A 25,591-nucleotide genomic window follows, 5' to 3' on the forward strand; every position below is an offset into this window, starting at 1 on the left:
TTGATAAAATTATTAACTTTGTAATGTAGATAACAACATGGTTATTGGGGCAATTTATTATCATTTACTATGTCCCCTTTGAGAGAGAAGATGAAGGAGGATGGGAAATAAATCATCTTCTAGGGAACTTCAGCCTGGTTGATGTATTAGCATTGATTAAGCAGCTACTGTGTGCCAGGCTGTTTGGCCGCCGAAGATCTCAAGAGCAATGCATCACAGATGCTGTCTTTCAGAAGACCTCATCATGGTGGGAATCAGAGACATAAGGCCGGAAGTCCTCTTCTCACTGCTGAGTGGAGGCTGTGCCAGAGGGAAGGGCGGACATTTTCCCGGGAAGGGATCAGGTCAGTTCTGAGAGATAAGAGGACCATAGAAGATCTCTTCTGCGTGCCAGCTCTTTGACGAATATGTCATTCTTTTCCAGAAGCAGAAGTGCAGCTTTGAGGGCATTATCATGCCAAATGGTAGAGCCAGAACTTAAACTTGGGGTGCCAACCCCAGGTGCAGCTACCGGGCACTGTGTTTTTAAAGCCCAAGGAAGACTCGGGTGGGTTAGTGCAGCCTCTTGAGCTCCACACACTTTGAGTGACTGCCTGTAAAGGACCTTCTCTTATGTCCTTGTTGATCTGGGGCTGGGGACCCAGAGAGGACATTCAAGCAACTATGTGATATTCTATTTGCTCCCTGTGTTTCCTAGCACCTGGCTGCCAGGCAGGCAATATGTGCCACCAAGCCCTGGGAGGGTGAGAAGAGAGGAGTGGCTCTCAGCACCTGTGCCCCTCAGGCTGTCTCTGGCCTCCACAGGCACCAGTGCCTCCTCTCCGGCCTCCCTTTCCAGATCCTGCTAGTTTTGAAGCACACAGGCTTTGGTTTTCAGAATTCTGAGAAACTGGACGCCGCTTTCTAGAGCGGAGCTCGGCATTGCTGGGGAAAGAGGAAGTACAAGCTTCGTGGTCATGGGAAGACCCTAGAGAGTTTTGCTTCGAAACATTCCTAATGCTGCGACCCTTTAATACAGTTCCTCACGTTGTGGCATGCCCCAACCATAAAATTATTTTTGTTGCTACTTCATAACTGTAATTTTGCTACTGTTATAAATCATAATGTAGATATCTGTGTTTTTTGATGATCTTTGGCAACCCCCCGTGAAAAGGTCTTTCGACCCCCAAAGGAGTTATGACCCACAGGTTGAGAAGCACTGATGTAAAAAGATGTTGGAGTTAGCTAACAAAATCACTCTGTTGTAGCAAAGTGGAGACATTTCTATGCCCCTCGCCTCCCATCTTTCCAAGGAAACCCTGTGGCACTTGCCCTCTTAGTTTGCCCAAAGATCCGAGAGGGCAGCTGCCACCTAGAGTAAGACATAAACTTCTTCTGACTTCTGTGACTGACATCTCCTTTCTGTAAAGAGGCTGAATGTGTGAAAGTTAACATTTATTTTCATAACAATATTTTTAGAGTAAATTAACTTTTCAAAGGGAAACATGTTTAAGTGTTGCAAAACTATTTTCTATATGCTATAGTATACATGTGTATACACACCTGTGGAGGGTGCCACCTCGACATTTTACAATTCCTGTTATGCCTAGAATGCTTTCACAACCCTGGAAAGACTTTTGGGGAAACTGAAGGCCCTTTCCTAGGGACTTACTATTTCTTCCATGACATCAAACTTCAAGGTTGTCATCTTTTTCCCACTGTGGGATTTTTCTCTCCTGAGCACAGGTAGCATCGATTGCCAATAAGCCTCTCAGATGCCTTCAAAGCACTCTGCTCCTGCAGCTTCCCTGTGCATCCTGGACTTGGAGTGGGATCCCCAATGCACAAGAACCCTGCCCTTCCTCCCTCCTTGCTGAGTCTCCTCTTTCCAGACTTCTCCACTTGTTGCTTCTTAATGTCCAGGTCCTGAGCTTTGCAAGGTGTCCAGGGCAAACTCCAAAGTGCACAGCACCTAGTGTGATCTCAGATACGTACAGCCAGCCGTGTCCCCACCTCCACAATAAGTGCTGCACGCATCGTGAACTGGAGATGCCACCTGCCCTTCCCCTGACCGCAGCCATTTTCAACAACTGGCTGTGAACTGGTTTATGCGCTCACAGTTTACTTAGCAGAAGAATTCTCCATAGATGTTTATCTTGATCAAAACTCTATCCGCATTCTATCGATTTCATTCTCAGTATTGACTTTAGAAGCAGTTTATCAACTGCTCGGGGAAACCAGAGCCATTACTTCACTTTCATGGGAATCATTTTATTGCCCCAAACTTTGCATCTCTTGAGCTCTTGCCCTGCCTCCTCTGCCATCTGGGATGGAGGCAGTTCAGATGAGAACCTGAGGGCCAGGCAGGAAGTGATGAAGGTGCCCGTTCTGGAAATTCTTGAGATGATAATTGATGTCATAAATATAATCTTATATTGGTTCACAAAAGTTTGTCCACATCGCAGTGTGGCATGATGAATACAGGAAAGTGTGATGTCAGGAGGGGCTAAGTTTATTTTGTTGTTGTTGTTGTTTGTTTTTTAACAACCAGTTCTCTAAGGAAAGGTGGATAATATGGAATGTAGTGAGTGATGGCTTCTGTTTTATAAATACACTAGTCTCTTCTTATCCCATGTTAGATTTTCATGGTTTCAGTTACCTGTGGTCAACAGAAGTCCAAAAACATTCACTGGAAAAATCCTGAAATAAATAGTTCACGTGTTTAGTTGCACACCAGAGTGAGAAGCATGATGTGATGTGTTGTTCTCCCCAGGCTGTGAATCAAGCCCACATCCATAGTACCCACTGTGTGTACACTACACACTCCTTAGTCCTAGGGAGCCTGCTGGTTGTTTAGGCAATTCTTCTGTCTTAGTCCATTTTGTTAATGCAGTAAGATACTGGAACCTGGGAAGTTTATTTGGCTCACTGTTTAAAGGCTGGGAGTGCTGGGCAACACAGCTATGTCTGGTGAGGGACCTGCATTGCATTGGTAGAATGTAGAAGGTCAGAGACTGTACATGGAGAAGGGAAAGCACGAAGGGTGACTGATGCTCTAATAACCTGCCTTTGTGAGATGGACCCTCAGACTATGAGAAACGCAGTCTTCACTCTGGCCCGTTAACTCACTCAACCCCAGCCCTGCCACAGTTGCAATGAAAATTCACGTCAATCTTAGGAAAAGCCAGGTTCAAACCATAAAGCCTTTCGTGTTGATTTCTTCATCTGTAAAATGGGACCTTGCTCCGTTATTAAAGATGCAGTGCTTTGCTAAAGAATAGAACACTGGCTTTGGAGTTGGTGGCCTGTAGTCTCATTCTGCCTTAGGAGTACTGGCAAATTGCTTTTACCTTTATTTCTGTGTTTGGGAAGTGAAGCATTGACCGCACAGGCTAATGATGAAGAGTAACAGGTAATATTTGCACATCCCAGTGGTTACCATTGGGTGTGGCGCATATAGGACTTCACCTTTTGCCCATTCAGATTCAGTACTGAGTTGGTAAATGTTTAACAGCAAGCCCTCCAAAAGCAAAGGTCTGGGTCACACTGTTTGCCTATTTCTGTGGTATAAATATTCCCTGGGGGATGATTTCAAACTACCTCAGAAACAACTCTGAACATGGAGCTAGGCAGACATGTTTGCTCTCAAACACTGCTACAAGCTCACATCAGCACGCCACTGTTTTGTTTTGTTTTTAACTCAATGTTTTTCTTAGGGGATAAATTAAGAGAGGGAATACTGAGTAGCTAGCATTTTGCCCAGTGCATTACTTTTTTACTCTGTCTTTTCTTCTTCATCCTTTGTTCTTATTACTCTGACAAAACAACACACTGGCTTAGAACACCAGTTATGTGAAGTGTGTGTGTGTGTGTGTGTGTATGTGTGTGTGGAGGGCAGTTGTCTTGTGGAATCCAAATCCCACATTTGCAGGTTGCCTGCATCCCGGATTCTGGGCAGGTTGCAGAGGAATCCTGAGGTTGGCTTGCTGTGGCATAAGCAAGCTGGTCCTTTCCCTTTTCACAGGAGATGCGCTCTGAGTAGAGCAGTGCAAAGCTGAAAGAGTTGCAGAGAGAGAGTACAAGAAAATTCTGCTGCAGAAGGACCTGAGGGGAACCCACACTTAGGAGACCATAGTCTGGAACCAGCCTAATTGTGTACCTTGGACAGTGACCCAGAGGGGTGTGTGTGTGGTGAGGGGCTGTGTGTGTGTGGTGGAGGGTTTGTCTTTAGGAGTGAGGAGATGGGCATGGGCTCTTCAGATCTCTGAGAATATTAAAGAATGGAGCATTGAATGATGATCATAAGGCGTGACAACAGGTTCTCAGAAACACCCTTCACATCTTTCATGGTCTGGTCCCAGCCTTCCAGCACTTGGCACAGCTGCTACCTCAAGAGGCATTTGAGACATTTTTGGTAATGCTTTAGTGGTGTGTGTGTGTGTGTGTGTGTGTGTGTGTGTGTGTGTGTGTTTTGATTAACAAAATCCTTTTATTTCTTCATAACTTCGTTTGTTTCAGAAGAATCCCAAGGCTGCTCAACTCTGTTCTTCTCATCAAATAAACAACCCCTAACCTTTACAAGCGTGCAGCTGGGTGCTATAGCTCAGGCCCCAGCCTGCACCCCAGGTGGGCCTATCACAGGCTCCCTCTCTTCCACCCTCTCCTCCTCTGAGGTTGACTAATAATGTTCCTCTGAAGACTCTGGCGGAGGTATGTACAGACCTCTTAGACAGACGTAGAGGTGCAGAGGCCAGTTCCCAAGGGGCTCCCCTGCAGGGACTCCCAAGTTAGAGATTCACTTCAGCCTGTATCTCCAGTCCCTGCTGTGAGACTGACTCCCCCTGCCTCCTCCATGGGAGTGGAGGTTTTTGCTCCCTAACACAGGGAAACAGTGCTGCATCCATGGCCATAGAAACAGCAGGACTGGGAAGGGATGCAGAGCACAGGCTTGCTGAGAGGTCATCTTTGGGTTGTCCATCCTTTGGGTGGTTAGCTGTTGAAAGCACGAGGAGCTCAGCTCATCCTTCTGTCCTGAGCTAGAATTTTGGGACGCTATCATGTGTTGTGGGATGGGGGTTCATTAAAGACACAGGTTGAATCTGGTAGGTGGGCTATAGGGTGATGGGTGTGTAGCCATGGCACCTTCGTGCATATTACTGTTAGAGCCCAAGTAACTCACCTGGGGCCAGTCAGGTAGACTGGCCCTTCAGGGAGGGCCCTGTCAGTAGCATATGAGATATGACCACAGGTTTCCTCAGAACTGGCCTTTATTTGTTTGACAGCTTTACTGAGATGTAATTTGAATACCATACAAATCTCCCATTTAAAGCATGTAAGTCCATGGCTTCAGGGTCTTGTACTAGCAATCTTAGGAAATTTCCTTTGTCCTCAGTAAGCCGTTCACCCTGTGGCTATTACCTTTCCCAAGCCCAAAGTAAGCAGTTACTTACTTATCTGTGTAGATTTGCCTGCTCTGGACCTTTCACATAAATGGAAACATACAGATCATGACCTTCTGGCGTCTGCTTCCTTTTCCTATGATGGTTCCAGGGTTTGTTCATGTTGAAAGCATGTAACATACCTCTGTCCTATTTGTTGATGGACAGTGTTCTATTTGTTGTTTATCCGTTCATCAGCTGGTGGACGTTTGGGTTTCCACTTACTGCCTATTATGAAGAACACTGCTGTTAACACGTGCACAATTTGTGTGTGGACAAAGGCATTCGTGTCTCAGATGAATGCTCTGACATTGATTTTTTTTTTCCCCTTACAGTAGCTGTCTAATTGCTTTACATCTCTGCTTCAAAATACTCAGTAGCTCCTCTTTGACCTTAATATCAAAATCAAAATCCTTTCCTTGGTCTGCACAGCTATATAGCTTCTGGCCCCTTGCCAGCTTCGCCCCAACCCCCTCCCTGTTCTATCTCAACCAAAAGAACAAGAGCCGCCTCCAAGGTACGGAACCTCCTTCCTTGGCTTAAACTTTGAACACCCCCTCCACCACCCTCCCACTCACTAGAGGGGTTTCTCTACTCCCTCATGCTCAGGCCTCAGCTGGCTTCCCTGCTTCCTCGGACTAAGTGAGGCTTACCTGTCAAGCTTTCTCAGGACGTGTTCTTGCAGCCATTGGCACCACCACACCCGTGACAGCCAGTGTGGCCATCTGACCCATGCCCCCTCTTTCTGCCACCATAAGCTGCAGGAGAGCAGCGGCCCCAGTCTTACTCCCCTGGCTCCTGACGCAGTCCCTGGTATATTGAGGAGTTCCTTACCAAGTGAACGGTAGCAAGCTCAAGCAGTGATGGCGGCGAACAGGCTGCTCACTCAGCAGACCCCTTCGCCCTTGCTGCGCCTTTCAGCTGAGGCCAAGGTGACTCCCTTCTCAACCCCAGCCCTATTCTTCCCTCTCTGCTTGACACAGTCCTGCAATCAAGGCTGAGCTGTGGCGTTTGTCTCTGTCGTTCCCCGACACTGCCAAACAGATTGGTAGCTATCACAGGCAGCTTCCAGGGTGGGGTGGGGATAAGGAGGGGTTCATGAAGGCCTTGGTTTCTTTGCAAGTTGGGTAGCTATGTGGTGACAAGCTGTGTTCCCCTGTGTCTATGTATGTCTTTTGAAAATCTTGCCCTGGAAGAAATTCCAAGAGGAAACTGTATACCTTCTGAGACTTAATTGCTTTTTTTTCTCTACAAAACGACTGTTTTCATTTCTCCCCCAGATATGCACCTATTTGGCCATTATCCAGCACATGATGACTTCTATCTGGTTGTGTGCAGTGCCTGCAATCAGGTTGTCAAGCCACAGGTCTTCCAGTCGCACTGCGGTAAGTGGACTCCTGCGCCCGGTGGATGCATGGATAGCCGGTGACCCCCAGCTCCCAGCTGGGTGGGCCTGGGGCTGCTGCCTCTGCACACAGGGGACCTGATGGGAGCTCAGTCCTCCAGCTCGCTTGCTCCTTCCTGTCAGAGCAAACAGAGAAAGCCTGTAGCTTGCCTTGGTAGATGAGACTAAGCTGAAACCTTTGTGTGCCTTGGTGGCAGCCTTTACAGGGAGCCGAGAAGAAGGGAGAATAATGGCTTGAGGAAACATCCTGCTGTGTCCCCCCCAAAAGGGGCTTACAGAAAAGACTCCCCAGATTTGCACACACAAGGGAGGCTGGAGCCACAGAGGCCACAGTGTCCTTGGCATTGGATGCTGCTCTCAGGACGTAGGTAAAACCTCCTATTCTGCTTGTCCTTTCAAGAGGAGGTCTTCTCCCCTCTTTGTAAAGTGTGCTTAAGAAATAATTTTTCCCTGAGTATCTTAATATCCGGGCTCTGAGGCTGTGAGGAATTCCTTGACTTCATCAGTAGCAAGCTATGTACTCCACTCAGTACAGGGGGACATGGGGACAGACAGAAGTCATGTGACACTGCTACACAGCTCCCTTAAACAAGAAGTCATTTAGCCTCTCTGGGTGGCCGTTTCGTTATCTTTGCCAAGTTTTAGAGCAGATGATTCCCACAGCTGTCGTGTACAGTGGGTCCAGGACAGTGTTTTCTAGTCTTCTTTAACCGTGACCCCTTTGGATGAACAGGATCCGAATGCCTCCTCTGCCGTTGTTTCTGGAGCATATTCAACATTATGCTTGAACAAAAGAAGCAATTATAATGTTGAGTGTGCTTTTGCAAATTACACGCATTTCCCCTTTCTTGCACTGTGCTCTGACTTCCCCTACCCCTTTTAGTATCACCATGCTGTGATAAGTAGTCATGAAACAAAAGAAGTAAATGTGTTTGGGTAATACAGTAGCTGAGCGTTGGTAATATGTGTCTGTGATATCTACATATAGATAAAAGCCGGGTGCCGACTGTACTGTGCCCTGTGATCATAATGAGTAGGCAGAGAACTGGAGCTTTGGAGGGCCCTGTTTTGAGTTAGTCCAGGGAAGAGGAGATTCTATGAAGTACTCCACAAAGGGTTGTGATGACAGGTGGGGTTCAGCACAGTATTTCTTTGTCTCTTCCATGAGGAGGTGACTTATGTGTGTGTGTCCATTGCTGGCATGCTCATTTCCAGCAATGTGAGCATAAATGGGCTAAGCATGCATTAGATGAGAGCTGGCCTTGTTCGGTGTTCTATAGCAAATGAGCCTCTTTGCCTGGAAGAGAAAAAAAGCTCACACCTTCCTGAAGGGGGGATTGTCAGAGGCCCAGCAGTGATCTTACCAGCTGAGGCTACAGGTACACCATCAAAAGTGTGGCAGTGTCAAGGAGGTCCCAACCAGCCTGTGCCTCAGTGCAGAGCTGTGAGCTACTGCTCTGTGTGTTTGCTGCTCGTGAGGACTCCAGATTGTCCTGAGTGCTCATCACTGAGGCCCATGCTGCCACTCGGATGCCAAAGTGAACACGAGGGAAAGCTCCACCCTGGTAGGGCCGACACTCACTTGTAAGCTGTCAGAACTGTCACTGGGAACTTAGCTTGCCAGCAGCCTTTGATGAGAGCATCCAGATAAGGATGAGGATCTCACTTCTTCCTCAGGGAAAGGGGCCCTATAAGCAGAAGGGGAAGCTTGATGTAACTGATGCCCAGGCCTCTGAACCCTCCAGCTTTCAGTGCTGGACCTGAGTCTCAGCTAGGAAGAAAGCCAATGACATGGTGGCTACTGGTTCTGAGCATAGGCTGAAATTAGTCTGGAGCTTTGGGCTTACTGACCTCATCACTTGAAGCTGGAATTGCACTGAGCCTTTTGCTGAACCAGCTGACAGACAGCCATAGGGACATACCCATAACTTGGCAAATTGAAGCAGAGAACTGTCACTTACCCTCCAGTTGTGTGTTCCAATAATACAAAACTGGTATCTCTCAGGGGCCAGAGAGAATGGGAGGTGCAGCTCAGTACTATGGTAAGTCTTAGGGAAGTAGTTTTTTAAAGCTCTCCTCAGGTCTCTTATACTTTCATGATGGTCCTTGGTCGGTCTAGATTGCCACACCACAGTATCATAGGCTGGGTTGCTTAGAAACAAGAGCTTGAGTCCTCATTCTGCAGGTTGCGGCTGAGGTTGGTCAGGATGCTGGCCAGCATCGCAGATTGGTGAGGACTGTCTTCTAGCTGCTGGCTTGCTTCTTACTGTATTCTCACGTGGCAGAATACAGGGCAAGAGCTCCCTGGAGCCTCATAAGGGTACAAATCTCATCCTTGAGGACTCCACTCTTGTGATGTCATTGCCTCTCACAGGCTCCACCTTCCAACACCATCGTGTGTCCTGTGTTCGGATTTCAGTGCTAGACTTTCAGAGATGGGGGCAGAAGCATTGGGTTGTGAGAGTGTTTGTGGGCTGGAGTTGTAAGTCAGCTGTTGCGCGCTTGCCTCTCTGGCTTGCCTGAGATGAGTTTGATCTCCAGAACAAACAAGCACAGTGCAGCACAGCTTCTTCCTCCTTCTTCCGGCCTTACCTTGTGCGATGAGCCTCGCTGTTTTCAGTAAGTTAATAAGAGTGCCATTGTGCTAAGTGCTGGGCAACATGCCAGGTGCTTTGCATATCTTTGAAAACACAACCCTTTCAGCAGCCCTGTGGAGTGGGTGTGAATGGTACACCCGTTTTGGAGTTGAGGAAGCTGGAACTTAAGAGGTTGGGTGCTGTGTCCAAAGTCTCAAAGCAAGACAGAAGAGAGCCTGGTTTTGAGTCCAAGTGGCTTCTCAGAGCAAGGGAAGTAGCCGCAGAGCCATTGTCCCTTATAGCCTGTCTGTGGGAAGCCCCACGCAAACCCTGCATATATGTGGAAAGTGAGTTTTGGAGGGAGAAAAAAACGGGACAGGGCCTCAAGCCCCACCCACTGTTCTGACTCCCCAGGACAACTACCAACACCTCCTCCTCCCTCCTTCCCCTCTTCCCCTTCCTTTCTCCATGGTATCTTTCTGCACTGCCCCCCACCACGGGTAGAGGGAATTCCTCCTTCCTGATATCCATAAACCTTTGTTCACTTGCCACCTCGTACCATGCAGTTGTCTGTCGGTGCTAGGATTATTCCTTTGCACTTCTGGGACTATTCCCAGCACCCTCAGGATGAGGCCACCTTAGCTGTATGCTGACATTCACGATGTTGGAGTACAGGTCATTTGATCTAAATTGAAAAAAATAAAAAGGGTGTCTCTCTCTGTGCATGCGTTTCTCTGTGCGTGTGTGCGTGTGTGCGTGTGTGTGTGTGTGTGTGTGTGTGTGTGTGTGTGTGTTTCTTCATATGCACACATGGCTGTAGGTGTGAGTACTTGTCTGAAAATGGTAGAAGAAAATTATTTCTCGGTCAATACTTCTCACACCAGATACACGCTTTCCACGGTTTAACTGGATTCTGACCCTCACGACGCAGTGTAAGTGTAGACCCATGAGTTAAAGGTTCAGTCCCATAGAGGTGTCCTCCATTTTAGATGGCAGTCACAGGTAATGCTCCCAAGGTTACTCATGCTTTGTTTGGCTCGGGGATTCCACACGTCCCACTTTGCTGTAATGACTCACAGAGCTCAGGGAAACACTTTGCTTATGATTACTCTGTTTCTATCTCTCTGTGTCTCTGTCTCTGTGTCTCTGTCTGTCTCTCTTTCTCTCTCTCACACACACACAGGCACACACAGACAGACACCAAGGTTTCTCTGTCTAGCCCTGGCTGTCCTAGAACCAGCTATGTAGACCAGGCTGACCTCTAACTTGTTATTAAACAGGCTGACCTCTAACTTGTTATTATAACTCTTCATGCTGTCAAAAATGATGTGGCAGAGCATCAGGTTGACACATAGAAATGTGTGGAGTGGAGTCAGAGGTCATGAGCACAGGCGCCTCTGTTGCTGTGCGGTTGAGCTATACCCCTGGCACTTGCCCGCATTGACCCTCCCAGACTCTCTCAGCTTTGCCACTCATAGTGTTTGTGGAGGCTCCATTACACACTGATTCAAAGCACTGGGCTTTGGGGTTTAGTATAGTCACTAGCCCTGTTGAAGAGGGACTGAGAATCCCAGTTCTCTACTTGTGTGTGGTTGTTCTGAGCACCAGCCCTCAGACTGAAACTGTCTGCAGTCCTGGTCACCTCATCAGCACACACAAGGATGCTTATTCCAGAAAATCCCAGGGCTATCAAGAAAGGGAAGCCTAGACCCAAACACAACAAAAGATGATATCCCCACCCCCTTGTTAATGTCACCTGTCACTAAGGAGGTTACAGATTTAAATATCTGCCAGGAACTTGGGACAGAGACTAAATATATACTTCCTCTGACATCACAATGTCACAGCAGCAATAGGAAAAAATAGAATGTCATCAAGGAAAACTCACTGAGTTGTGGAGGTTGAAATCCTGACTCACACTTGCTAGTGTGCAGCCTTGGGCTAATTACACTACTTTTCTTTTTGAGCCTGGTTCTTCCCACCTAGGAAGTAAGAATGACGGTTCCTGCTCTGCAAAACTACCATGAGGAAAAGAGAAGGGATGTATACTTTGCTGCCGTGGAGTAAGGAAATAAAGGTTAGCTTTTCTTGTCAATAAAATGTGCTTCCCCCTCCTTTTTTTTTTTTTTTTTTTTTTTTATGAAGTTGCACGTTTCTTACGAAAAAAAAAAAAAAAAAAAGGGAAAACCACTTTAGCCAAGTACTTCCTGTCTTTGCTCCCTGCTGTCTCAGGGGATGCCACTCTGAGGTCAGCCCGTGGCTCACGCCTGTAATTCACTGCGGCTTCCTACCCTTGGAGACAGGAGTAGTCTGCCTGGCTGTGATTACATCTGCCGGGAGCCTCGAGGATTGCACTTCGCAAATATCGGTTTACATTCTCATTAGGCCCTGGTGTCATCGCCCTAGAAAGGCCATGAAGCTCCAGTGTAGCTCTGGGTCTCCTGACAAGAGGCATCGTGCCTCCCAGGAGTACAGCATAGCCCTCTCCCAGGACTGGCCACCATCTCTCTGCTGCCAGCACTGTGCCCCGACGGGTGCCTCAGACATCAATAGCCAGTTTAACACTGCTCCAGAAGCGTCTGTGCTGCATGTGGGTTTGGTACCATGAGTGAGCTACCACCCCCGGGGCCTGTCCAGTGCTTTCAGTCTGCTACCCAGAGGTCAGTGATTTCAAGGGCTCCAAAGCTCCACAGGTGAAATGATGCAGCTGGGGTAATAGGAAGAAGGAAACAAAAACAGTTTACTTGGCTTTGGGATGGTGACTCCTCTCAGCAGTGGTCTCCATCTGTCTGGGCTGTCCAGCCCAGGCTGCAGCTTGGTGGGACAGGGCACAGGGTGAGTGGTGCCTTTTTAGTATCAGTTTGTCTAGATTATGTCTCAGCTTTGACCCTTACTAGCTATGTGACCTTGGCAGGTTAGTCTGCCCTTCTTCACTTCAGTTTCCTTATTCCTCACATGGGTTAATAGTTTATCATATGCAGTCTTTTTGATGACTAAAGGAGAGGACTGCTTGAATATGGAAAGCACCGCGGTGGAACAAAGTTGGTCTTTAAAAACTGTTTTGTTTTTTTGTTTTTCTGGGGCTGGGAAGATAACTCAGTCAGTAAAGCGCCTGCTATTCAAGCAAGAAGAGCAGAGTTTGATCCCCAGAACCCACATGAAAGAGGCCGTTGTGGGAAGGTCTGCTGTAATCCCAGGGCTGTGGAGGCAGAGAGGTGGATCTCTGGAGCCCACTGGCCAGCCAGCCTAGCCTGTTCAAAGAGCTTTAGGTCAGAAAACAAACAAAACAAAACAAGGTGGACAGCTCCTGAGGAAAACACTTCTGTTGACCTATGGTTTTCACACACACACACACACACACACACACACACACACAAAAGAACAACAACAACAACAATAATAATAATATTATTATTATTTGGGGATTAGGCTAAGCATCTATGAAGTCTTAGAATTTGCCTAAGCGAAGGGATGAACTCAACTTCTTTCCAGTCCTTATCTTCTGATGTATTTGCAGAATAACTGCTATCAAGGTGGTCTTTCCTCGGGACCTTTGGCACTGGCCTCCAGTGGGGCTGACTGTGTGTGTCCTCTAGGTTGGCGAGTGTTGAGTTTCCCGGGCCACCACCTACTAGATGTGAGCAAGATTAGGGTTTGCCCCTAATATTGATGGCTGAAGTGTCTGCAGGCATTACAGTCCATCCTAGGGGGCAGAATTGTACACCTCTGAGGACCAGTGCCTGAAACATAACACCCCACTCATCAAGGTACAATCTCACTGTGTTTACATTTCTCTCCATAGTAAAAGGGTGTGTGCGAGCACATGTGTACACTAACCTCAGAAACAGCCTCTATAGAATCCCAGCCGCACACAGAGTTGACACTTCTGCCTGCACAGAGCCACTCATCAGTATATTTTCCTTAGGTACTTGTGTGAAAATGTCTTTGTGAGATTATTCTATGCCTGAAAAATAAAAGATGTTTACAGTACAAAAATAAGCCCAAAGCCAGCGGCTGATTATGCATGTGGGCTCAGTAGGTTATAGATTAAGTGAGTGCATTTAACTTTTCTTTATTGTATTTTTGCTTATTATTCTGTGGGTAGCTGGGTATGCACGTGCCACAGTGTGCCTGCAGACTTGCTGTTGAGCCCTGTCATGAAGACTGGAAGCAAGAGCTTTTGCCAGCTTTGGGCCAACTTACTGCATCCAAGTGAATGCTTTTAAAACAGTAAAAAGAAAGAAGAGGTCATTTCTGTGCCACAGGTATATGCAAAGTGGAAAACACAGCACATAGAAAAGTTGCTAAAGCTGCAGAGCTGCCCGCTTCCAAATTAAAATTAGAACAGAAAGCAGAAGAAACCGTACAGATCCTACAGGCGTGTGCAGCAGCCCTTGGTGATCCGCCTGTCAGCAGAGCTCCAAGCCCCACCCACCAGACAGAGACAATCCCCCTCTGTCACTGTGCCTTAAAAACGTGGTTTAGAACCAAAGAACCTGGATGTCATTGACTAGACAGGAGAGGCCTCTGCTCACCCACCCCTTTCTCAGAGAGGTTTTATTCCCTTTCTGATTATGTATTTTTGAATGCCCTTCAAATAGCTGTTTTGCATGTTGATGTGATGCGGTAGAATTTAATGAAGTGTGAGCTACAGCAGAGAGTGGCAGAATAGATGAGTGTGGGAACTGGCTCCTGGAGTGAGGCGCGGCATGTCCTGGCTGGCACCCCGTTCCTTCTGTGCACATCCAGATGCCAGCACTGGCTGGGGACAGGCAGCCGCCCGCCCTGCAGTGCTGCGTGGGGGAGCCTAATTAATGAGGTTCCAAGGCTTCCTGAGATTATTATTTTTTTAATTCTGTCTCTCTCTAGGTGACCTCGAGTTGAAGAAATGACAAACCACATGTGCTTCTGAGCCCCAGAGGGAGTCAGCCCCTGCTGATGTCAGTGCCCCTGGGCTTCCTGGGGCATCAGGGGTATTGGCACCAGTTAATTAGCCTGCCAGGGCTTCCTTTCTGATGCTGCTGATTGCCACAGCACAGGGCTTGGATTTTTTTTTTTAATGTCAATTGAGTTAGTTTTGATTTTTAAGGTGAATTTTCTGCTTTCTTATTTTATCATTAATTGTCATTTGTAAAACTAGGTTTGTCCTTTCTTCCACACCAAAGAAATATAAAATAACTAAAGGAAGTTTGTCTCGTTGAATATATTTCTTGTCAACCTGGCAGCATTAATTAATAGACTTGGCAAAAGTGTGTGAACTTGTGTAGACTTCATATTATTAATTTTTTTTTCAAGCTTTAATTTGATCATTGTATCCAGATCCCAGATGAACTCCTGGGGCAGATCATACGTATCTGTTCTGTTCTTATGACCATAACAATGTCTGCTGTCATTTTCTTACCCCTTCTTTCCTGGGTCCGTGGCAAAGTGCAATCACGCCGTATACCTTAAGAAAATCCCTGTAGTGGACCTGGAGGAGAGCCCCCCTCCATCCACGAGAGAGGGAGAGAGAGATCACAGATCTCAGGAAAGAAGTGGGGCAGCTGGCTGATTACTAAATTACTATACCCCAAGTCAAGGATTACAACCAAAAGACTCTACAACTGAGTAAAACTATCTTTGTACTAGATAATCTTTTATATTTGGAGTTGGATATGGTGACTCACACCAGTGATCCCTGCACTTGGGATACTAAAGCAGGGAGATTCTGAGTTCAAGGCCATCTTAGGATATATAGGGAGATACTGTGTCAAGCAAAAAACATTTTTTTTTTTTTTTTTATAAATTATGAACTCACAGCTGCTCAAATTAGATTTAATGCTGGGTCAAGAACTTAGCATCTACCTAGTCTGTAAACCTGGCTCTTCTCCTTACAGATGGAAGTAGGAACAATAAAGCTCAGGCCTGTAGTGAGCATTTTTCTGCCTTATTTAGCTCTGTCATCATCCCAAGGAACTCTGTGTTCTCCGTATCTCACACGCATGGAAGGGAGACTTTGAGCACTTAAGAGATGTGTGTGAGGTCAGGATGAGTAGCATGAGTAGCCGAAGCAGACTCTGGCCTGGCCTACAGAGCGTGTTCCTCTTTGCGCTGGGTGAGGGTTTGCTTTTAGACTCCCTGCAATACCACAACCGACCTGGGGCCCAGGCAGGTCGTTTCTGTTCCTCAGCACAACTGGGGAAATTACAGGTGCTGTATTTCTCTTTAGCACCTTGCTAGGTTATGGTGCTAATCTTCACTGCCTGTTGGTGTGGGTGTGTGTGAGAAGAGATGGGACGGATAAATGGGTAGTCATGAATGTGTTTAAGGTTGGCTGCTGCATTTGAAATAGACCTTTGGACATCAGAAAGAAGAGAGAGAGAGAAATAAGCTTGTAGAAAAGATGACATGGGCACTCTGTGTTCTCTCATCCTTTCTGCCTGCAGGGTCTTGCTGACCTCCAACAAATACGCATGCCCACGAGACCCATGAACAATAGATAATTCCACATTCAATGAAATACCCATTTATATGTCTCTATGAGGCTAACAGTACTGTGGCAAATAAGCTTACAACAAATGTAGAACAGTAAGATCTTTGGAACCTTGGAGAAATGCAATCCACTTTTTTTTTTTTTTAGGCAGGGTTTCTTAGCATAGCAACAGCCTTCACTGTCCTGGAACTCTGTAGACCAGCCTGGCCTCGAACTCACAGAGATCCAACTGCCCCTGCTTCCCAAGTGCTGGGGTCAAAGGCATGCATGACCACACCCGACCCACCTTTAACTGAAGCTGAGCGTCCGGGTCTGGGGAGATGGCCCAGGCAGTAAAGCGCTTGCCCTGTAAGCCTATGTCCAACGCCTGGCACAGTGGTATTCACTGGTATTCCCCGTACTGGAGAGGGGGAGATGGTGTGGCCCTGTGCTCACTGAGCTCCAGACCAGGGAGAGACTCCATCTTTAAATAAAAGGGGGGAGGTGCCTGAGGAACAATACCCAAGGTTGGCCTCTGGCCTCTACATGTACATAGCTCCTGTGTGCAAACACACGGAAGTACAAATACCTTCTACTCATAACTGTATGGGGCTCAATTTCTTAAAACCTGAACCCCCTAGTTTTGATGCATTTGTGTATGTCTTATTTAACACCAACTGTGTGCAAGTGTTGTCCCAGAGGTGCATGTACAGTGAGAAGAGCCTGGGATGGTTGACTTTATGATCTGCTTTGCTGCATAGCATGAACATACTTAGAACACATGAGGAGCTGGTACAAGAGGGTCCCTTCCAGCAGAGAATGCAGCAAGGACAAAGGTTTTGGTTCCCCTGGGTTGGGTTAGTTTGGTTTGGGTGGAATTGGATTGGGTTGGATTGCACAGGATTAGGAAAGGCAGGAGTGGACATTTATTTAGTGTTCCACAAGAGGGGAATGGCCAGTGATTTGGCAGGTTGGAGATGTGGAAGCCAAGAGAAGAACGTGTTTCATAGACTGTCCAATGCCAAGAAGTTGGGTAACAGGTGAAAAGAGAGGAGGGCGTTAGACTGGCCCACTCAAGTTTAATAATCATTGTATTTTCCTTGGCATGTTCTTCCTCAAGTGCAGGTGGCTTCATATTTACATCACTCGTAGACCTCCTTTCAGACTGGAGTACCCTAAGTGTTTGACCTGTGATTGTGCTGAGCCACCCAGATAAACTGGCACCTGGCACCTCTGCCTTCTGCCTCTGCTGCTGTAGAGTTCCTGTGCTGGGCAGGGAGGTGCCGAGGGCTGGTCCTGTGCCTTCACAGTCGTGAGTCTCAGCGTGGGGCACATTTGTTGACTTTTGGAAGATGCTCACAGGAGTTTGTGATAAACGGGCAGAGAGACAAAAGGAAGGATTTCTCCCATTGCCAATTAAAGTGCCCTTGGCACCTGCTGTTTGACCAATGTTAGTATTTATGTTGGCTAGCGCAAATGCTTACCAGCTGTCTTCTAGCATGGGTGCACACACATGCACTCATGTACATACTCACACATGTGACCAGAAGTTTCCAGTCACCGGGAACTCTGTTGTGTTCACTACTAGATCCCTTTGTGGCTACAGCATGACTCACTGGGTAAAAGCACTTGCTTCCAAGCATAATGACTGAAGTTTAATTCCAGGAACTCACATGGGGGAAGGAGAAGGACTCCAGAAGTTGTTCTCTGACTTCTGCACATGCTTTATGGTATGCACTCGCGTGCACGCACTAAATCAATCAATCATATAATAATAATAAAAAAATAAGTCCCCTGAGTTAACACAATAAGTGCTGGATCAAAGCAAGTTAGTGCTCAGTAGATTTAGTTTTCAAATGAATCTCAGAAGAAGGAAAACCAGCTTGCCCAGGCGAGCAAGTACATTGAGTCGGAAGGTCTGCTACTTGAAAGTGAATGCCTGTCTCCATTCAGACACAGTTGGAAGGGCTGATGCAGGACAGACATCCGTTCTCAGCAAGTGCTGGGAGCAAGCGCTTTGATCTGCGGCCGCAGCTGATTTCTGGAGGGCTTTGTGCTGTAATGTGACCCCTGGCTTCTGAGTCATCCCTGGCACATCCGCACAGTGCAGGCTGCTCCCATACACTCCATTCCTCAGTGCTGAATTAGGGCAACAGTCATCGCTTTATTTAAATCCAAGTAAAAGTTGCCAGCGCGGCTTCAAAAGGTCCTTTTGGAATTGTCCCCATCCTTAGCGATGAGCAAGGCAGCTCCTCCCAATGTTCCTTCCCTGAAAGACCGAATCAGTAAACAGAAAGCACGAGTTTGCTGGACACACGTCCTTGAGAAATGGTGCCGGACTTGCCTCCTAGAGCCACAGAGCAGCTGTTAGGGCTTTAAAGCACCAAGCAAAAGCTGCACGTTGGAACAGTCGTTCTTACCGAGTGCATCCACATGCCCTACCCAGCAAGGACAGCAGCAATGCCAGGAGGGCATGTTTGTCCTAATGATGTGCTCCCAGCTGCAAGTCCTTACCTTCCTCTGGTGACTGAACAGTGAGGCAAAGACTGTTCCTCATCCTGGACAGGGATCTGGCTGTGGGGAGAGTTCTTCATCCTCCCTGCCACGTGTGCTGTACTTGATCAGCAGAAGGGCTTATAATAGTGGTCATAATTCTACACAATGGTCAGTTCACGCCCCCGGAGTCAGAACCTCACTCATGGCTAATCGGCAACACTCCACAGTCTGTGTTTTCTTCTGGAAAGGTCACTGACGGCTTCCTCCGGAAGTGTCACGTCCTAGACGCCATGTGCAGGCTGGCTTCGGGGATGCCGAAGAGCCTTCCAGGTCTTTTTGTCTGAAATCGGGCATGAGCACGTTCTGTATGGCAGGCCTGCCTTTCTTCCCCTCTGGGAAAGGCTGATGGGGCATTTCACAGTGAAGGGCCTCCTACCATCAACGTAGCTCAGAGAGCACAGTTGTGTAGGACTCTCCCCATGCTCTTTCCCAGACAGGCACTTCTGAAAAATGAATGCAAATTAGGGAATGCTGCATAGGAGACACTTGGGAAATAAATAGGTCCAAGGGGACAGGCAGACGGGGAGAATAACTGTGAAAGAGTAAGTCAGCAATTTCACGATGAATCCCACTTCCCATGGAATTAATCATAATTTGGTTCCTGAGAAAGCAGCTGTAGTCTTTGTCCTGCGGCACTGGAACTACAAATTGTTGTTGAAGGCAGGGTTGACTATTGTGATTTATTTCTTTATTGGCATCATAGATACTTAGCTTTCCTCCCCTTGCGTAATTTCTCCCTGAACTTTCTCCAGAGGTGCGTTTTCCTAAGGCACCTCTGGAGAGGTTTTCTGCTCTTCTGCATAAGTGGCAGCCTCTACTTAATTTACAATCTTCTGAAATGAGTCCTTTCTTATAGAAGGTAAGCTTCCTAACTAGGCAGCCCTCTGGGGAACACCCCAGCTACCAGGAAGCGTGCATTGGCTGAGCCCTAACCCGCTGGCCCACTTTACCTTCAGCTCTGGTGGTATCTAGCGTCATCCTGGTGGTAGCACTATTCCCAAGTTCATGTGATAGCCCCTTATCAGTGCGAGTGGACAGGGGGTGGACAGGAGTGCCATTGAGATTCTGCCACTTCAGCCCAGAACCCTGCAACATTCTGGAGCCTGTGACATTCACCTTGTGAGACTCTAGTGACTGTTGATGAGGAACCTCCGGTTCTTATGATCAACCTTTGTTCTTTGAAGGGGCTGATGGTGATAAGAGAGGCTGGAAGAGCAGTGAGGAGGCCAAGGGTGGAGGGGTCTACTCCCCGAGAACCACTCTGCTCTGTCCATGTATTGTGTAAGAAACAGCAAGACCTTCACTATCCAGTGCTCATCCTGGAGAGCTCTGGATGGTCCTTCTTGTCTTCTTTGTCCACTCATCACCCACTCCCACTTAGCCACAGAACTTGCAGGCCTATCATTGATATGATGCAACTCTGCATGCATCCTTTTTTAAAGTTTGGATTCTCTTTCTCTTTCTTCCTCTCCCTCTCCATATGCGTGTGCGTGTATGTATGCCTGTGTGCCTCTGTGTGTGTGTGAGAGAGAGCGTGAGTGTGTGCCTGCACTCACGTTGCTAGGGATGGAACTCAGGACTTTGTACATATTGGATAAGCATGTAACCACTAAACACCTCCACCTCCAGTGTGGTCTTTTGAATATTTGACTCACTGTGGCGGTACAGGAATTGTGTTGGATGGGCAATATCTTTGTAGGGAGAAGACAGCCATCTGGTTCGGGCTACTTGCAGTAATTTCATGGGCTAGTGCTCTCCTCTCTGAGACACATACCCTATATTTTTCCTGTGTGTACCTGTGCAGCTGTCTCAGTCAATATTCTGTTGCTGTGAGGAGACACCATGACCATGGCAACTCTTATAAAGGAGAGCACTTAAGGGGGGGCTTGCTTACAGTTTCAGAGGTTTAGTCCATTGTCAGCATGGCGGCACACAGGCAGACATGGTGCTGGAGAAGGAACTGAGCTTTCTAAATCATATCCGTAGGCAGCAGAAGGAGAGTGAGCTTTGGACTGGTTTGGGCTTTAAAGCTCCAAAGCCCACCCACAGTGACACACGTCCTCCCACAAGGCCACACCCACTCCAGTGAAGCCACACCTCCTAATCCCTGAAGAGCTACACTGCTCCCTAACGACCAAGCACTGGAATATGTGAGGCCCGTTCCTGTTCAAACCACCACAGCAGCCTTCCTTCCTTGCTTTTCACAAGTTCTTAGCTCTGTGAAAGAGCAAGCCATACAAATTGTTTTCTTGATTCTAGGATGGCATTAATTGTAAGATGCCCAGCTAGTTGAACAGCTCCTTTTCTCAGGTGCCAGACTGGACAAACAGTCTGTTTGTCCAACCAGCATTGGTGAGACATACTGAATATAATGTTTCTAAATAGGACACGGTCTGGAGAGTGTACCAAACACAGCTCCTTTGCTGTAGGACAAAGTGGTGATGAATTTATGTGTATGCCTTCTTTCCTCTTACTTCATCCACCTCTCGGGCCAGAATTTAGTTCAAAGTCAAAATAGTGCAGCCATAATGAGCTGAGAGTTTCCTGTTTCTTGTGATACAGCTGAGAGACCACACATACCAAAATACACTGCACTGCTTCTAACTGGCAACTTAGGTGTGTGGTTTTATTTTTCAATCATAAAACGTATTGGGGCAGGGGTTTACTACTGTTTTAATTTTGATGTCTGGTTTAATTTGTGATGGTACAAGAATATTAACTATGCTATTCTGTTTATAACATCTTGTATACTTCCTTAGAGATTAGCAAGGGTAGGGACAGTTTCTGTATGTAGTGGCAAGTTTCCGTGTGACTGGAAAATTTACACAGCTTTCGTTTGGGTATAGGGTTGAGTATATTTATTATTTTTGTTCTCATGTTGTATGTCCTAACCATGTTGTTGCTTACACTGTAGTTTCTGGCAGTGGAGCTGCTATCAATCTCCTGTAGAGGTTGTAAAATTCCACTCTTTCCTGTAACTCTAATGGCTTTACTTTACAGTTTTGAGGCTGTTTGGTTAAGCACATACTGCCTTGAATCAAACCTTTCTAGTGGTTGGTGTCTTTGTACCTTGGATGATTAATTTGCCTTTGGTTCTGTTTTATCTGAACAACACTGCTATCCAACCATCTTTTGGTTAATTTGTATTTGTCTCATTTATCTCTACCAAGTCTTTATTTTATTTTTATTTTCAATTTTTTGATGTTATTTCCTTTAGGTTCTTTTCCTATAGGCAACGTATAGCTTTTTTTTTTTTTTTTTTTTGCTTTTTGAGACAGGGTTTCACTGTGTAGCTTTGGCTATCCTGGACTTGCTTGGTAGAACAGACTGGCCTCAAACTCACAATGATCCACCTGCCTCTGCTTCCCTGAGTGCTGGGATTACCATGCCTGGCATTATATCTAGCTTTTTAAGAGACCCATCTGCTAATGTCTTTTAATAGGTGAGTTTTATCCATTTACATTTATTGTGATTTCCTAATATACTTGTACTTATTTCTTTCTTTTAATTTATATTTGTTTATCTTGCTTTTTCTTTGTCCCCGTACTTTAGATTTTATTTCACAATTTCTATTTATTTAGTGATTACTACGTTTTATCATGCATATTGAACTATAGGGTTTTTTCCTAATAAAAATTGAAGTTACACAGAATCTGTGTCTTCTCAAACAACACAGAGGCCTTTGCATACTTTACCACTTAGAATGAACTGCTAATTGCAACCTAAAACACTGGCAATGCAATGTTAAACTACTTAATAATGGAAGGAGTGGAGACACAGTGGCTAATGTGGAAGGCCTGAGCTTTTTGCTAATTCACTGCGTTTTATACCTTGACTTATTTGGGACATCTCTCGGGTGTAGAGTGATACATTCATTCATTCATGGCCCATAAAAACCTATACCTCAAGTTCCTTTTAAAATGTATTCAGAGGGTGAGGGGGCTGCAGCAGGGATAGAAAGCGAATAAATAATAAATAAATAAATAGCTAAATAAATAAATAAATAAAGGAAAAATGTGAAAGAATAATAAAATGTACTCTGAAAGTAGAACTTAGAATCCTGTGGTCCACTACCAGGGCCCTGTTTTCACAATCATATTTGTTATTTGTCATGATTTCCGGTGGGACTGTCAGAGGGGTTCTTTCATCCGGGCACCTGTTTACCTATACTAGCTTCTCAAACCTGAGTGCACATACAGACCTGCGCTCTTGCTAGAGCATAGACTCTGGTTTGGTAGTAGCCCCCCTGGGTGATCTGGTGCTTTTACTCCACAGTCCTCACAGTAAGGAGCAAGGACGGGGAGAGTTAACTGTAGTTGGGGAATTGTGGGTTGTAGCTATAGTTCGGAGAGTTCCCTGATACTTTCCAGATCATTGGACCCTGGAAGAAACTCTCTGCAGCATTTTGGGGTCTAGGATATTTTTACTTCCGAAGGTCTCTCTCTATGACTGGCAGAGTCCCCTCTGTCCCACTTCCAGCCTGGGTCCCTCTGGCAGAGGGTGAGGGAGTGTTTATCGGGGACTCTGGGTGGCCCTCTGCTTCCTTTTCACTCCTGCCCCTGCTGAGGCCAAGTCTCTGTGTCATTTGATGGGCCTCTACCAGTCAGTGGCCTGTGGAAGTGCCTGCTCAAGGCAGGGGCAGGCTGCCTGGTAAATTTATGTTTTAGACAAGCTTTTAATAGAGATACACTTTTAAATAGTAACCAGGAACAAGACTCCCTTCTCTTCACGGGTATCCATTTATAGGACTCAGCTGTTGAAGCTCAAGGGTAGCATTAGGCTTAAGTTTAATCTTCTGTATACTGTAATTTACAGCAGCGAGGAAAGCACTGTAGGTACAACTGTTTCAGTCGTTCGCCGTGATAAATAGCTATTGCTCTTGGCGAAACAGAAATGCCGTCTCCACTTCCCACTTATGAATATTGAATCGGCCCAGGCAGGCTTACGCTGCACAAGTTTAAAGGGAAATTCCCTGATTGATATTATGTGTATAATCTCCTGGTCACAGCTGCCGCTCTCCTGCCACGTGCACCAAGTTGGATCTTGATGCAGGTGGCAGTGCTATGGTTCATGTATGTTTCTGGTGCGGTGAACACAACACACAGGAGCTGATCCCAAGTGCAAAGCCTGTTAAAGGCGGAAGCTTTACACCGAACGCCAGGCGCTGTTAGAGATGGTGTAGCTGAGGCAGGGAGTCACCCACGGGGATCAGGGAATCATCTCTGGTGATAATCTGATGCAGGAAAGCTAAAAGAAGTGTGATTCTGTGGAATTCCTGAAGGATACCAATTAGGGAAAGGGAAACAAATGGCAGGGTGAGGGAAGGGGGGAAGATAAAGGGGAGCCTCCTGTGACCTCCACTAAGTTCCTCTCGGTTCTCATATGTCACTCTCTGCTGTTGAGCAGACACATAACGCATATTCAGGTAGGACAGCAGGGTGGGGTGGCCGTCTTTGCTCAACTGGCCTTCCTACAAGCCAGGCTTCCAGGAATTCCCTCTCTCAGCCCCAGTCTCTTTCCTAACAGCTATCTTTCTTTTCCAAAGAGGTCCTTAGCTGCAGTCTTTGTTGTGTTTATGAGCACCCACAGTGTGCCTAGCAGCAAGGCGGATGCTGAGATGAAGATTTCAGAACACTTCTGAGCTGTGCTGCGGCCTGCCTCGGACCCTGTGATATCAGCTCGGTCTTCTGTGGTCACACTCCCTGGAGCCCCCTGTCAGTGGTGCCTCTATGCAGAGTAGCTCCCCTGAAAACGCAGCACTTGTGTGCTCGCTGCTGCCTCTGGCAGTTGAGAGTCTGTCTACCTTTAGGAAGCCCTTACGTCGCCACACCATCTTGCCGTGTGCACGTAAGCGCTCTCCCACAGGTTTCAAGTTTGAACTGACAGAGGAATGCAGGAAGTACACAGGGGAGTGGTGGCTTTGCAGATTTAGAAGAAAAAACAATCAGAGACCATTAACAGAGGCAGAACTGGGACTCGAACTCCCTCCCCGGGCTCTTCCCCACTATTACAACCTCTTTGCAGTTTGCAGCAACAAAATGCGCAGCAGTAGCAGAAACATCGCGCTCTCTCCAGAAGGCAGATGCACCTTTAGGAAAGTTCAAATTGACAGTTTCTAATGCAGGACTTTCTAGTGCAGCAAAGGAGCACATTTTCCAGCTAACACATCAGTCCTCCACCGGACACCTGAGCTCTCTTGTGGTAACTGCTAGAAAACCACTCCAGTGATGCGAGGCTGAAGGAAGCTCTGCCCTGCTTAGCCTAAAGATTTGCCATCAGAACCTGAGTTACGGTCATTTCAGTGGGCATTATGGGCAGTCGGTTATGTTCTGCGAACGAGTGAATTCTTTCAGCATGCTGAATAGCTGCGACTGGGCGCTGAGAGAAAGATGTAGAGCGAGGGGCCGAGTGAGTGCTCTGTGCATGTAAACCTACTAATGAAGAGGGTTTTGCAGAAAGCTAGGCGGTGACAGCCCTGCTGGCAGAGCCAAAGCTGCTAGTTAGCATTCTGAAGCTCCAGCCCAAACACAAATGCATCTCCATCTAGACAGCACTCGCATTCCCAGGCCTCAGATGGGTTCGTTAAACAGGAAGTTAAGAGGAAGCAATCCAGGGATTGTATATGACAGAAAGACTTGGCAAATTTAGCTTCCGTGCCCTTGATGTAGCCTCCTACCTCTGTTTGCCCATTTGCGGAATGGGTACTGGATTCTGCTCCAAGGTTATTATTAGAAATGATAAATCTGAAGTTGCCTTGGCATGTAGCTTGTGCTAAAAATATGCTTGCCGCCACGTGGAGAATAGGCATCTTTAGATGAAATATATAATGAGGGTAGACGGGAAACATTGGTTGCTGGCTGCAGGAGCATGGGCAGAGACTGACAGTGGGGAGGGAGGGGCCAGGTGCTGGGCTTGGGAAAGCAAACAGAGACCATCGAAGAGGCTATCTCTGGCTGCATGGTGGAATGCTCAAACAAACACAAAATGACATTCTGCAGCCTGGCTTGAATGTAGGAATGGGAGGCTACAGATGAGTGTCTGTCTTTTCACACTGCAGGCTCTGTATTGAAGCCCAGAGCCCCTGCATTCTAGAGGGTTTGAAAGAGCAGCGGGGAAGACCCAAGTCAGCTAGTGTTCTTCCTGGATCCAGCTGCAGTGTGTGAAGGGCATTAGGTTAGGGAGACTG

The 25,591-nt window shown here is 46.9% G+C and overlaps 1 protein-coding gene across 13 annotated transcripts in view; it reads left to right on the forward strand.

Moving 5' to 3' along the window:
- Atxn7l1 (ataxin 7 like 1) overlaps positions 1–25,591 on the forward strand; it is a 218,466-nt gene that overhangs the window by 68,468 nt on the left and 124,407 nt on the right. For all 13 annotated transcript variants that reach the window (XM_060366976.1, XM_060366950.1, XM_060366952.1 and 10 more), the window contains one exon: positions 6,698–6,802. In XM_060366976.1, coding sequence (XP_060222959.1) covers positions 6,698–6,802 — 105 coding nt within the window. The remainder of the gene's footprint in view (positions 1–6,697; positions 6,803–25,591) is intronic.

Source organism: Meriones unguiculatus, chromosome 1 (genome assembly GCF_030254825.1).
Source record: "Meriones unguiculatus strain TT.TT164.6M chromosome 1, Bangor_MerUng_6.1, whole genome shotgun sequence".
In the NCBI taxonomy this organism is placed as follows: Eukaryota; Metazoa; Chordata; class Mammalia; order Rodentia; family Muridae; genus Meriones; species Meriones unguiculatus.